The 13426-nt window shown below is 40.1% G+C and overlaps 1 protein-coding gene across 1 annotated transcript in view; it reads left to right on the top strand.

Annotated features, from left to right (window-relative positions):
* The window catches only part of DNAH10 (dynein axonemal heavy chain 10), a 48042-nt gene that overhangs the window by 20630 nt on the left and 13986 nt on the right, over positions 1-13426 (top strand). The window contains exons 35-54 of the mRNA XM_031059436.1: positions 34-169; positions 280-402; positions 574-708; positions 1013-1226; positions 1472-1591; positions 2513-2658; positions 3064-3216; positions 3492-3752; positions 4389-4561; positions 4900-4993; positions 6036-6203; positions 6493-6681; positions 7301-7472; positions 8339-8542; positions 9258-9338; positions 9733-9930; positions 10544-10705; positions 11243-11417; positions 12233-12414; positions 12616-12752. Coding sequence (XP_030915296.1) covers positions 34-169; positions 280-402; positions 574-708; positions 1013-1226; positions 1472-1591; positions 2513-2658; positions 3064-3216; positions 3492-3752; positions 4389-4561; positions 4900-4993; positions 6036-6203; positions 6493-6681; positions 7301-7472; positions 8339-8542; positions 9258-9338; positions 9733-9930; positions 10544-10705; positions 11243-11417; positions 12233-12414; positions 12616-12752 — 3223 coding nt within the window. The remainder of the gene's footprint in view (positions 1-33; positions 170-279; positions 403-573; positions 709-1012; positions 1227-1471; positions 1592-2512; positions 2659-3063; positions 3217-3491; positions 3753-4388; positions 4562-4899; positions 4994-6035; positions 6204-6492; positions 6682-7300; positions 7473-8338; positions 8543-9257; positions 9339-9732; positions 9931-10543; positions 10706-11242; positions 11418-12232; positions 12415-12615; positions 12753-13426) is intronic.

The following is a 13426-nucleotide window of genomic DNA, read 5'->3' as shown; positions in this document are numbered from 1 at the left end:
GATCAGTCAGTGCCCCATGGCTCTTGTACACAGGTACATTCTCTTTGATGGAGATGTGGATGCTCTCTGGGTTGAAAACATGAATTCTGTCATGGATGACAACAAGTTACTGACCCTGGCAAACGGGGAGCGGATTAGGCTTCAGGCACACTGTGCTTTGTTGTTTGAGGTAAGAAATGACTGTGCCATTTAATACACAGGAAGAGTTAGATACAGATGGGGCTTTAAGGCCTGAAAAGCAGTTACAGTTTACCATTATCTTGTGTGATTCTTTTATAGGTTGGGGACTTACAGTATGCATCTCCTGCCACAGTATCCCGCTGTGGAATGGTCTTTGTAGATCCTAAAAATTTGAGATATGAACCCTACTGGCAGAAGTGGGTCAAAAAAAGAGAAAATGAGGTGGGAATTTCTGCACTTGTTCAGGGTATTTGTTTTGAACTGTGTAGACAGTCTTTGGTAGAATTGATTCCTTCAAGAACAATCATACCTGGTCAGCCAGGTATTGATGGGAAGCTCTGCTGTCAATATTTTTCTTTCCAGCTGAATTATTGCCTTTTTTATGTTCCTTAGGAAGAGAAAGTGGAATTGGATCGTCTCTTTCAAAAGTACGTGCCTTACCTTATTGATATGATTATAGAAGGAATTGTGGATGGCAAACAGGAACGAAAGCTGAAGACCATTATTCCTCAAACAGATTTAAATATGGTAAGAAATAGAGAATAAAGATTGAACACATTTAACTAAAAAGAAAACGGAATGATGGAGAAAGTAAAACCTTCCCAAAGAAAGAACAGGAGGAGAGTCTCTGCTGAAATGCCAGTTTCCTACTGATGAGCGCACAGAGACACCAAACCAATCAGCACCTAACAATGCTCTTCTACTGAACTTAATACATACAGCAGTAGATCCATTTGTAAGAACAAAAGGCCAGCAATCAGCTGAAAGCATATTAAGAGTTTTCATGATCTAAAGGGCAATTTTCTTTACAGATTTGTCCTTTTTCCAACAGATCGTGCAGTTGACTGTGATGCTGGATGTCCTACTTGTACAGCCTGAAAATCCTAATGTTCTGGAGTGTTTTTTCTTGGAAGCTTTATATTGCTCCTTAGGTGCTTCTCTTCTTGATGCTGGGAGAATTAAATTTGATGAAAACGTTAAACGTATTTCCTGCATGACTGTTGTTCAGAGTGAGGGTGTCCTGGTTAAGCCAGGGGAGCTGCCAGGTAGGATCTTGTCATAATTTAATCTGAATGCCATTCATTGTAATAGAAAAGTGATGGTTTTCATGAAGGTGCTAGAGTAGAGGAATTTTGGCTGATGACTTAGTGAGTTAAATGACTTGTAAATAGAACAAAGTGTTGCCTAACTTGGTCCATAATCTTACCCTTCATTTTCATCTCAATCAGAATGTTTTCTTAGGAAATATTTCAGTGTCCTAAAAAACTTGCAGTTGCTTAATGGTTTGCAGGTCAGCTGCCAACTTTGTATGACTTCCATTTTGATGAATCTCAAAAAATGTGGGTACCTTGGATGCAACTTGTTCCTGAATATATTCATAATCCTGAAGTGAAATTTCTTGACATTCTAGGTGAGTATAAGATAAAATACAGTGATGACGTGCTTTTAATTTGTAATGTGCCACCACTGAGTGCATGGCAACTTAACATGAGACATGCTTTTTCTGTACTGAAGGTCATCTACTCAGGTTCAGTTTTTGTGATGGCACAAATCAGTTTCTTTAAAGTTCTTTTCAAAGTCGTTTAGCAGTCATAAAGTTGATGTTTACAGCATTGTGTAATAAAAAAGTGAAGAAAGGATGAAAGCACATTTCAGTCAATGAAGGTTCTTTAGGAGCTAATAATTCCCTTTAAAAGCTGGAATAGCAGAAGATTCACAGTTTGCTCTACCAGAGATTCTAGGAAAACATCAGCTTGTGGTTGAGGTATTCAGTAGATAAAAATTACATTCTTAGGGCTGCTATTGGTTGTTACTTGAAGCATTGCCTAATGGTGCTTTTCATAGTTAGAGACAAATTTGGGCACATTAATATACAGTGATACTCCAGCAAGCACAGGTTAACTTCACTGACACAAGAGATAAATTTATAATCTCTGAAGTTGCTCCAAATGCAGGCAATTCACGTAGGAAAAAATTAATCTCTGTAGAGTTCTGGGAAAATGCTTATGTTCCAAATAAATCCTGATTATATCCTTGAAATAGGGATTAAATGGAGTTTAACCAAACCATGGCCCTCCTATATGAAAGATAACTTCTTTTTTAGTCTATATATATGGAAGAAAAGATCCCAATGACAAAGACTGAAAAGAGATGGTTAAGCACTTAAAATTTTCTTTCAGCATTGTTAGTGAATTGATAATTCATCTTATGTCTTTGTGCCACTGCATGTTAATACCTTGAGAGTGTGTTCCAGCACTATTCTATAAATCTAAATCCCCCAGCTGCAGTGCATTTTCATTTAGCCAGGGATTGTGTTCCTGCTCTTTTTCAGTGCCCACAGTGGATACTACACGCACTGCTTGGTTACTGGGACAGATGGTCAAAGTGAAACGCCCAGTTGTTCTTGTAGGTGAATCGGGTACATCTAAGACAGCAACTACACAGAACTTCCTAAGCAATCTGGACAAAGACCTTAATGTATGTGTGATACATTTTGCCCTGTTAGTAAACTGCATTTTCATTCTTTGCCCTTGTGTAAAATTTGCATTGTGAAGCCTGAGTCTGTGGGTTGCAATATTGACTTGGGTAATGTGACTGCACACTCCAAACCCAAAGGGTGTGACTGATTTGAAAATCCTTCAAGATCAAAGATGTTTTGTCCTCTTTTACCTTGTACAGACTTAATTATATAAAGTAAAAATATATTGTTAAAGTGCTAAGGGTGGGCTTACTTTTCTTTGTCACATTCAAGTGAGTAGTGGACCTGAGCAGCATTTCCTCTGTCTGACAGCTAATATAAAAAATATTTTTGAAAGCTCTAGTAAAAATAAAAACCAACAAAACGGGTTAGAGTCCATTCTTATAATCTCCTTCTGTTTGCAGCTGGTGCTGGTAATTAACTTCTCTTCTCGTACAACATCCCTGGACATTCAGAGGAACCTGGAGACAAACGTAGAAAAACGAACTAAAGACACTTTTGGCCCTCCCATGGGAAAACGTCTCCTTGTGTTCATGGATGATATGAATATGCCAAGGGTAAGCTGTCAATATTTTTTCCAGGTAGTATAGAAACGTTTGGGGTGGTACTGACATGGTCCCTGCAATCACAAATCCAGTGTGCATTTAGTTTATCTCAGAGAAGAGGAGACATTAGGATGAGTGTTCACAATCAGTGCCAGAGCTTTACAAAGTGTCCCTTAGTCCCTGTAATGTTCTCCTGAGTATGGAACCCAATATTCCCACAATAAAGCAGTAACTGGTGAGCTGTTGTACTGTGCTTTGATGTATCCTGACTCTTGTGTATCCTACAGGTTGATGAGTATGGCACACAACAACCCATTGCCCTGCTGAAGCTGCTGCTAGAGAAAGGTTTCATGTACGATCGTGGTAAAGAGATGAACATTAAATTTCTTCGAGACCTGGGTTTTGTTGCTGCCATGGGCAAAGCTGGAGGAGGTCGGAATGAAGTTGACCCTCGATTCACCTCACTCTTCAGTGTTTTTAACATCCCTTTTCCTTCTGAGCAATCACTGAATTTGATCTACTTCTCCATCCTGAAAGGCCACACTGCGGTAATTTCACTGTTTTTAAAGGATTGATCAACAGGTTTATTGTTTTTAAATAGACATTTATTTCTATGTTGTTGCAAGACCTGAAATCTTTGTTACATTTTTTTTTTACCTAGAACCTCACACAAACCCTTCTTTCCCTCTTCTCTTTCTCAATGGGTTTTACCTTGTTTAGATAAATTCTTGTGTAATATGTAAACATTAAAGCCAGCATATAATTTATAAACCTGGGACTTTTCATTTGTTGAAATGTATGAATGACTTGGTTACAATTCCTTTAAGCAAATACATAAAGATCTGAAAATCTTTTCCTGATTGAGTGTGAAAAATGTAATATAATGCAACAGACTGCTTTACTGGCAAGGTACTTGCAACATTAGATAAGAAAAATGCAATTTAATTATTTTGCTATAGAAATCTTGTAGGAATTCCAGTCACTGAGTTTGATGTTATCTTGAGCACTCAGAAGGTTCCAGAGTGAAGATGGAGCTGCCCTAAACATTTAACTGTAGAATATTCATACTACAGAGAATTTTTGAACCAAACAGGTTTAAAAGCTGGAAAGCAGATTATGTTTAATAGCACTGAATTCTGTCTGGGCAGTATCATGAAAACACCTCTTCTTTCTCATGTTTGCAGAACTTTAATGAGTCCATATCAGCCATTTCTGACAAGATTACTCAGTGTACTTTGGAACTTTATAAAATGATCGTTACTGACCTGCCGCCTACTCCTTCCAAATTCCACTACATTTTTAACCTGCGGGATCTTTCCAGGGTCTATAATGGACTTGTTCTTACAGATGCAGAAAGGTAAGAATAGAAAATTTGTCTTTCGTGGTCCCAAACCTATTCTTTTGGTGAATTTGAATGAAATTGAGGTAATTTGGTACAGGAAATCAGTCACATTTGGTCACTTTTCATTAAACCACAGTGAGAAATAGAACATCCTAAATTGTGACCTTACTCTCTATGCCAAACACTGATGCATTAGTCTCTCTTAAATAAGATACCAGAGGTAAAAATGCAAAAGGACTAAATCATAAAGAGTAAAAGGGTCGATACAGAATTTGGTCCTTGTTATTAACCATATGGCCTTAGGAATCCTGTCAGCTCATTTGGTGCAGTCTGATATTTTGATGTTATTTCAGGTTTCACACAGTGACCCAGATGGTGAGAGTTTGGAGAAATGAGTGCCTGAGGGTTTTCCATGACAGGTTGATTAATGAAGCAGACAAAGAATTGGTGAGTAATTTCTTTCAGTTTTTTAATAGTCACTGACTATTATTATGGCAATTAATTTGCAACAGCAACACTACCAAGCGCTGGGCTCGGGTCTTGCTGTCTGACTGCAGATTTGTGTAAGCAATATGTTGCTCATTAATTTAAAACACGGCCTATGGAAGATGTTTTCCTAAAACAATGTGGGCAGACTAAGAAAGCAGATCTGCTGAAGGAATGGAAAGTATCACTTGGCTTGCCTGTCCAGGAAAATTGATTGGCAGAAGTACAGGTGACAAAGTGTGAAAGAAGTACAGGAGAAAACTCAGGAAATGACTTCAAGTCAGTATTTTCCTTCAGGAAGGATTGTACCAGAATGTGACTGTACAATCAAGTAGTAAAAAGGATAAAAGCCAAATTCTTACACAGTGAATTCAGTTCTGGCTGTTGTGCAAATTGGAAAATGCTTCAAAATATGTCTTTAAATACAAAAGAGAACAATGCCAATTTTAAACCTTGAGATTTAGGAGAGAAATTGAGATAAAGTCTACTCATCTATAAGCAACCTGCTTTGCTTTGGAAGTTGCTTAGATAAAAAGAGGTAGGCCAAGAAGGCTTCAGATTTTTCTAGTTAAAACTTTCTCCTCTAATATACAAAGATACATCTCCAGCTCAGTTTTCACAATGCAGAATATTAATGCAGACTTTGAAACTTTGTGAGAGATCTTTCTGGTGAGACATCTATGAATTCTGAAAAGGGAAGTTTATGAATATACTGTTTACATCAATATATGAGAAGGTGTTTTATTTAACAGGCTGCTCCCTTTTTGTTTTGATGTTGTACAGTTGATTGGCTTGAAACATTCTTGGACTGCCTATTAGATAATTTTAACCATACGTAGAATACAGAAGGGGGCTGTAATCTATGGATCTTCTAGTGACATAAGTATCACCTTGAAATAAATCAGTGTTTGAGCAAGAATCTGCATTATGACCTTTCTAAGTATTACTGGATTCACAATGAAATGCTTTGTTGTGTTGCCTGACTCATTTCATGTCCGTGAAGGTACAAGGCCATATAAAAACCTTGGTTGAAGAGCATTTCACCGATCACTTGGAGCACGTCATGAGGGATCCCATTCTTTTTGGAGATTTCAGAACAGCACTGAATGAGGCAGAACCTCGTCTTTATGAAGATATCCAAGATTATGAACTAGCAAAAGCTCTCTTTAAGGTAGAGTGCATCAGCTGGGAGCTGTGCCTGAGGAACGGGCAGGAGCCTGCCTCAAACTGCAAGAAATCTGTTCTCTTCTGTGTGCACACAGAACTTTATGTGCTCAATGCCAGTTTGGGGTTTGCAGTGATGAAAACTGAGGATCAGCTACAGAGTCAGCAGTTTTCTCCAATAGTTGATTTTCCCTGAGGAATGGGAAAGGAATAATGCTGCTGAATGGGCTATTTTCTTAATGTTATTAATTGTTTCATTGGTCTCCTAGTAACATTCTGTTCACCTTTCTCTGAAGGAAATTTTGGATGACTACAACGAATACCATATTAAAATGAACCTGGTTCTTTTTGATGATGCTCTGGAGCATTTAATCCGTATCCATCGCATCATCCGGATGGACCGCGGGCACGCCCTGCTCATCGGGGTGGGAGGCTCAGGAAAGCAGTCCCTGACCAAACTGGCTGCTCACACAGCTGGATGTGAGGTTAGTGGCCCTGTGTCTTGGCTGGGAAAAAAAGACAGGGAAGGTAAAACTGTGATTGGGATTAAACTGGGGATGGGAGTGAGTCAGTCAGTCAGGACAAGATCAGGCTGGCAGCTCTTCTCTGTTGAAAGAAACCCAGGTGAGGTGATTGCCAGGAAGTCCAAGGTGATGACTGTGTGTGATCTGGGCAGGAAGCTGTCAGTGCCTGAATCTGGGTTTTGGCACTGGGGAAGGAAAACAAGGATGGGTTTGGTGATGAACAACTAATTGTCCCTTACTACTGCTGTTGATGCTTAAATGTGTTACAGCAGCACTCCAGTGCTGCTTGAGGAGCCTTGTTGTGATTGATACTTTATTATTTCAGAGAGGAAATGTTCCTCTCAGAGGCATTTTACTTAAAAAGGCTTGGAAGGAAAGAACAAAAAGGGAGCATGAACACAAAGCAATTTTGAAAATGCAAGCCTGCAGGGTTGTACGAATGCACAATTTTATTGATACTTAAACATTTACTGATGACTGGGGCCAAATCAACCCCCTTGATTCAGTCTAAGTGAAATTCAGAGTTGCCATCATGTCTTGGGTCCATCTGTGTCTTCTCAGTGTATGTTTTCATCCTTAGGTATTTGAGATCATCTTGAGTCGAGGATACGGACAAAATAATTTCCGGGAGGATTTGAAAAGTTTGTATGAGAAGCTGGGTATTTACGACAAGTCAGTGGTCTTCTTGTTCACAGATGGCCATGTGGCAGAAGAGAGTTTCCTGGAGCTCATCAACAACATGCTGACTTCAGGTGCCACTGGCAGCCTCTCTGCTTGTACCCTTGATACAGCTATTACTGGTTCACCCTGTGTCCTCTGCTGCTTTAGTTAGTTACACTTTTCAGTACTACCTGAAATGATACTGGCCTTAATAATGGCTTTCTGGAATCTTCTTACAGTCATTTTTGTGTCTGGAGAGGTTATAGGGTTCATTCATGCTGGTCATGATGCTGCAGGAGTCTCAGATTTCTTCCAAGACTGAGGGAAACTTCAGCTTCATTTGGCCACAAACCCACCTGTTGTTCAATTGGCTTTTGAATAGCATTCACCTGAACTGCAGCAACTGTTTATATGTATATTCATGTATATATGTCCTGAAATGTAGTTTGGTATCTTCTAGCAAATGAAGCAGCTGGAAATGAGTAGCAGCTGGCACTGTGTGACCACCCTCCCTATAGAAATTCCTCCACAGTCTGATATGAGAGCAGATGAGTTAATTGTATCCCTTTTCTTTTTCTAGTTTTCCCTGTCCCTGGTCTGTCATTAGGTTACTTCTGCAGTATTTGCCACAATTTGAGAGAACAAAAATGTGAGCTGATGGTTCACAGACACGAATGAAGATTTTCTTTGCAAAGTCCTGTGACATTTTGTGTATATTGCTCAAGCCCAAACAAAAATGAATTAATTATTCCTCTAAATCCCAAGTATGACCTATTTTCCATGAGGGCTACGGGGAGGAGGAGAAGCATAGAGAGATGAATTGGTTCATTCAAAACTACTCAGAATCATTTTTGCAGAACTAGGATTAAAATTGGTTTCTCATCTGCCCTATTCCCAGCCATATGGTTTCCTCTTACTGGTGGTTCTCACTAAGCATTCTTCTGTCCTTATGTTACAGGAATGGTGCCAGCCCTTTATGCAGATGATGAAAAAGACACCATACTAACTCAGATTGGAGATGAAGCTGCTAAAGCTGGCATGGGCCCAGCTAAAGAGAGTATCTGGCAGTATTTTGTAAGCAAATGTGCAAGCAACCTTCACATTGTCCTGGGAATGTCCCCAGTTGGGGAGGACCTGAGAACGTGGTGCAGAAATTTCCCAGGTATCAATTGTACACACTGCTTAGTCCCTCCCCTGTGAAACACAGATTTACAGGCAAGAGAAAAATCTCCAGTGGACACTTAGTCTGGCAGCTAAAACTAAGCAGAGCAGGTTTCATGATTAAGGGTTTGCGTTGCATGTTTTTTTTCCAGTTAATTACCTCATATCAGTGAACAATATTGATTAGCATTTATCACATCAGTTCATTTTCCAGTTGAACAGCTAGAAATCAATTGGTCATCCTCACTGAACTGGAAATACACAGCCTTTGTCTGCAGCCTCTTTTCTGTAGTTTACAGCAGAAAGTGTGGTGTTAAATCATGAAACTAGGATGGTGGGAAGAGAATCTTTTGCCTCCAAAGCCTGGCAGATGCTGCAGGTGGCTGAAAGGAGTCCTGGGAGACAGGAGAGACTCATAAAAGATGGGTCCAGGTGGGAATGCTAGACCAGGCCCTGCAATACCTTATTGCAGCTCTGCACTGTGTCCTGTAGAGCCTCAGGAATGGTACAGTGGGGTTAGCAGGACACAGGGGCAAAGCTCATTATTTACTGTCAAAATTGAAGTATGGACTTTGTGGTAAATTCTGTTACTAAGAAAGAGTCAAGGCTAATTTGAAATTCTTGGTGTAAATAAAGTTAATTAGAGGATTGCTTATGTCATTAGCAGTTAGTTTTACAAAGGAATTTTTCAAATAACACTGTCCTTTTATTTTAAGGTCTTGTCAACAACACTGGTATTGACTGGTTCTTGCCCTGGCCTGCCCAGGCCTTGTCTGCAGTTGCACAATCCTTTCTGGGTATGTAACATGTCGGTATTTCAACCCATTAACCCTTGGCATAGCCTAAGAAATATATTCTTTACTTTGCAATTATTGTACATTTCACAAATTCATTTCCCATTGTGCCTGTTACCTTGAGTCTAAATGGGTAATGCAAAAACCCAGTCGAAAAATGTCACTGGGTGGTAGTTTCTTAATCAAATAGATTTTTAGAATTCATAAAATTCAAGTTCCAAACTCTGCAGACAATGTAGGCTGACTACCAGGAGGTCCCCTCTGGCCTTGCTTTTTGCCCCAGAAAACAGATTTGTTTTGTGCCTGGCTTAGATGTTCATAAGATAGATGGTAATTGGTGTATTCTGAAAAAAGCCACAAATCTTTGAAATTTTTTATTTCTTCTGCCCAATTTTAGCAAAAAACCCACGCATCCCACCAGAGAACTTCCAGTCAGTGGTTGACCACATTGTCATGGTGCATGAATCTGTAGGGGATTTCAGCAAGAAATTTCTGGAGAAACTGAGACGTAGAAATCATGTCACACCAAAAAATTATCTTGATTTTCTCAATACCTATGCAAAATTGCTGGATGAGAAAAATGAGTTCATTTTAGGTAAGTCTAGGTAGATATTTTCTCCTTTTTAATAAGTGATTTAAATATTTTAAAAACAAAAATTCTGGTGAGAATTCCACCTATTACCCAGAATATGCCAAAACTCTGTTAGTACTATCTCAAATGCTGTGCTGGCACACAGCTGTGGGGCTGTGTTTTGACATTGACCCAAAATCCTGGCCACACATGAATGTTCAGACTCTGTCAAACAATGGGCTCTCCTCAAATCCTTTTGTGAATGAACATGAGCCAGAATCTCCAAACCAGACACTCCTCTGCTTGGGGAAGAATTATGCTGAAATCTAATATCAGCATGGCCTCGCTCGGGGTTTGACTTTCTTCCTCAAGCAGCAATTCTTATTCATGCTTCAGTGGCACTGAAATATGTGAAGAGGATAAAACACAAACAGTGGAATGTGGCAAACACGTTGTGGCATGGGGCCACTATGTCAGCTCAAGTGACTTTAACTTCATTTTGGCTGGCAGGCTCAGCGAAAGAAAATCTCTCAGTGCACCTCTAAGGATATTTTCTCTTTGTGAGATTGTCTGTTGCTGTGTGCTTGAACACAATCCATGAATCACTGACATTTCTCCCTTTTTTTTTCCTACCTAGCACAATGTAAACGGCTGGATGGGGGCTTGGTTAAACTGAAGGAAGCTGCTGTACAGCTGGCTGAGCTGAACGTGAAACTTGCTGAGCAAAAGATTATACTAACAGAAAAAACAGCTGCTTGTGAGGCTTTGTTAAGAGACATTAAATTAAACACAGAAATAGGTGGGTAGTTTACAACTAGTGAAGTGTCCCACAGGCTAAGCAGGGCTCACATCATCTGGGTTAGGCTGGGTTGGGAGACCCTTGAAGAGCTCCAGCTGCTTCTCAAGGTATCCCTCTTGTTCTGTGTGCTGCTCCCGTGCCATGGCAGAAGAGCAGGTCCCTTGTCTTGCCCAGATTGCCATCCTTGCTCCACATTTGGCCCATAATACTTTACACAACATTTGCCTGCCCCTGTCTTCCCTTTCCAAGGTGTTGGGCATAATGTGGGAAAGGCAATAGCAAGAAAGGCAACTTCTGATCCAGGCATTTAGTATTAGAGGAAAATCAGAGGGAAACATGGAGGAAAGGAGATTGTGCATGCTGTTGTGTGGAACACTAACTGTTCCTAACCTGGTGACGTAGCTGGCAACACAAATGTTCTGACTTGATGGTAATTTCTGATTTTCAGCAAAGAGTAAATGTCTATTCGTGTATTACTATATGTTCTATATACAAACTTGAATGATTCATTTATGGTCCTGCCTTTGCAATTACTAGCTGAGGAGAAGAAAAAAATGGGTGAAGAAAAAGCTGTAGAGATACAGGAGCAGAATGCAATAATTGCTGTGGAGAAGGCAGAGGCTGAGGCAGCACTGGATCAAATCAAGCCTATCATGGAAGCTGCCAAACGGGAGGTTGAGAAGCTTGACAAGGCTGAAGTTACTGAGCTCAGGTGACTCATTTGTATGTACAGGAGCATAAACTCTTGGAAATACACTCTTGTTTGCTGGGTCTGAGCCTGTGAAGGTCAGGACATCAGGTGCCTGGGTGCAGAGGTCACAACAGAATGCCCTGATTGCTAGCCCACACCTTTGCCTTAAGACACTTCTTCCAGGCCTTTGTTTGCTGTTTACCCCATCATTCTCTGGCCTGTGTCTGATGCACCAGAACCTGCTCTGGTTTTTGCCTGAACAATGGCTGTCCAAACCTGTTCATTCCTCCTCTTTTTTCCCTGTGTAAGTAGGAACACATAACAATTATTTATCAGGGATACTTTCATAGCACGAAAATGTATTTCCCTGCCTAATTTACTCCTCCTTGTGTTTTGATAATACATCTTTTTTTTGAGGATTGATATAAAGGCACATCCAGTCTTTGGCTCTCCCTGAAATAGTTGTCCTCAGAATAGCAAAGACTCTCCCTTCCCTGCCACACTTCAGTTTCCTTTCTCTCACAGATCTCAGGATTTTTCTCCAGCTGCTTCACTGCCCTAGGAAAGAATATCAAGGCTCAGTGTTTTAAGCTTTCCACTGTTGAAATAATTTAGTATTTCATGGATCAGATTGTCTGAATACAAGAATTGGTTCTGAGCTTTTGAGTAGTTAATGATCTATTGTCTGATTTGGGTTATCTTTTTCACTGTTGTGGCTTGTCTTATGTACAAGCTCCTGTATTGCAATGCCTCTCTTAACAGGCAGTACCCATGTCTGGCCTCATGTGCTTTGTCTCCTTTTTTCACTTCCACTGTCTCTTTCACCTGTTTTCCAGGTCCTTTGCAACACCCCCGAAGCAAGTGCAGGTTGTTCTGGACTGTATTCTTATAATGAGAGGTTACAAAGAACAAAACTGGAAGAATGCCAAAGCCATGATGGCTGACACGAATTTCCTGCGACTTCTGCTGACGACAGATTTTAGGGAAATTCCATGGAGCAATGTGAAAGCTATGAGAGGTAAATTCCTGTTCTGAGTATTGCAGTGAATTTGGATCTTGTTAATGGGAACAGCCAACAGAGTCTCTTTAATATTCTGACAAATATTTCCTATTGTCTGTCATGGCATTGGCTGGTGCTGCTGATAGGAAAAGCTATTTCTTTGAGGGTTTGTTCACAGTTATTCAACTCACTTCAATATTTTCGTGTTTGCCAATTTAGCTCTCTTAAAGAATCTTAATACTACCTGGGCTGAAATGGAAGTTATCAGCAGAGCAGGACTGGGAATGTTAAAGTTTGCTGAAGCAGTGGTGACCTACTGTGATGTAGTTAAAACAGTCAAGCCAAAGGAAGAAAAGGTAAAATGTGTTGGAATCAAACTCAGAGAAGGTCAAAACATGATCCTGATGGAAAAGATAATACATGACCATTTCATAGACTGCCCACATTTCCTATTGAAGTGCTTAAAAAGTGGTGTTTAGGAGAGCTACTGTAGTAGCAGTGAGGCAGGTTGTCAGTCATAAATCACTGTATTTGTTGTGTCAGGATGCTGGGCTGTGGGTTGCCATCCATGCCAGGGCTGAACGTGTTCGGTTGGAATTTTGTAATCTAACGTGCTTAGAAAAACATGGTTTAGAGCTGTTTATTGAAAACAAACTTTAAAACCTGTGGCATTTGGACAGAACAGAGGTCAGTAGTACACTAAATCCATGTCCCTTAAGCACAGACCTTTTGATTCGCTTTTTCTAGGATGACTGGAAATTCAGCTGTGTTACCAAGGGAAATCTAATGTCCAACAGATGACACTGGAAAATTTTGTCAAGAAAAGGTTATTTTATACAACTTACTACAGAGCAAGTATATTCACTAGATGATGTGTCTGACTACTTTTGGAGCCTTAATTATGCTATTAAGCAGACAAACCTCCCCTTTTGTCAGGGCATGAGAGTCCTGCTGACCTCCAGTGCTTTAATACTTCTTGTGGGTACAAAACTGGGAGATTTTTCTGCTTTGGAACTGCAGTGTCAGACCA

Source organism: Geospiza fortis, unplaced genomic scaffold, assembly GCF_000277835.1.
Source record: "Geospiza fortis unplaced genomic scaffold, GeoFor_1.0 scaffold145, whole genome shotgun sequence".
NCBI classification, from domain to species: Eukaryota; Metazoa; Chordata; class Aves; order Passeriformes; family Thraupidae; genus Geospiza; species Geospiza fortis.
This window is presented reverse-complemented; position numbering and strand designations above follow the sequence as displayed.